Here is a 1,162-nt window from a genome sequence, read left to right on the forward strand (position 1 = left end):
ATTATATGATTAACTCTGATCAACTAATAAAAATTAGCAAGCTTAAAATCAAGCTTGACACAAAACAAGTTTTTAATCAAACAAAAACTTTACAAAATTTAGTGTCTAGAGCCTTTTCTAGAAAAAACAACATATTTTATTGTTTTAACACTGAAGAACTTTCGGTGGACATAAAAATACATCGGGAGAAGTTTATTTGCCACTTCTTACAAAAGGGGAAATAGCAAAAAGGCTTTTACATATTAAACCAGAGTTGAGAAAATCTCTCAATATGGTACATATAGGAGCAGTCAAAATTCTCCTAAAAGCACAATTTAGAGATGGAATAAATTTTCCTATAAAAATGGCCCTTGTTAATAATAGAATTATTAATAGGCAAGACGCTCTTCTGGGAGCAATTCAAGGAAATTTAGCTTATGGTAAATTCATGTTTACTATTTATCCTAAATTTGCTTTACATCGAGACTCAAAAGATTTTGATAAAACTCTAAGTTTTATACACCAATGTGAAAGAACTGACCTTATGGAACCAGGAAATAAAGTTTTTACGATTAATTATTTAATTTCGTATGCTTTAACTAATAGTACTCATTCAATTGAGTATAAGGAAAAAGAAAATATAACAATTGAAGATATTTTCTCAGAAATTGGAATTATCGAAGGAAGTAAATTTTCTGAACCTTCACAATTACAAGAAAATTGGGCAATTGATATTGCAAGAAATAAACATATTCTAGGAACAAAACCTAGACACAGTTTTGCTGGACCCTCTTTACAAATAAGAGAATCTAGTAATGCTGAAGACTTAATGCGATCCATGTCTGAAAGGATAGACAAATATGGAGAAATCTTAAAAGAGGTTATTGGGACGTAATGTCTTTAAAATCCCTTTTAAGTTATTTGCATATTACTAATAAGCAAAAACGCTTATTATCATGAGTTCTCTGGGTAAAATAGAAGAAATGCTTAGAGATTTAATTAACAAGGTAGAAGTTTTATCTACTAACGAAAATCTTGAAGCAATTGCTGCAAAAAATCATAAAGGATATTTCGGAAAAAGTTGACGAAAAAATAAATTCTGAAATTCTTTTGCTCGAAAAGAAAAAAGAAAAAGTGAGCACAGAAAGAAGCTTTCGAAAATATTCATTTCCAAATTTCAACG

At 29.3% G+C, this 1,162-nt stretch overlaps 1 protein-coding gene across 1 annotated transcript; it reads left to right on the forward strand.

The window, feature by feature from the left end:
- The first annotated feature begins 343 nt into the window (after positions 1 to 343).
- On the forward strand, positions 344 to 874 carry LOC110914410. The gene has a single exon (XM_022159203.1). The coding sequence runs from the start codon at positions 344 to 346 to the stop codon at positions 872 to 874; it is 531 nt and encodes a 176-aa protein (XP_022014895.1).
- The last annotated feature ends 288 nt before the right edge of the window (positions 875 to 1,162 follow it).

This window comes from Helianthus annuus, chromosome 15 (genome assembly GCF_002127325.2).
Source record: "Helianthus annuus cultivar XRQ/B chromosome 15, HanXRQr2.0-SUNRISE, whole genome shotgun sequence".
Lineage (NCBI taxonomy): Eukaryota > Viridiplantae > Streptophyta > Magnoliopsida > Asterales > Asteraceae > Helianthus > Helianthus annuus.

Excerpts from the sequence above, each read along its gene's own strand:
- LOC110914410 (XM_022159203.1), top strand. The coding sequence starts at position 344 with ATGGCCCTTGTTAATAATAGAATTATTAATAGGCAAGACGCTCTTCTG.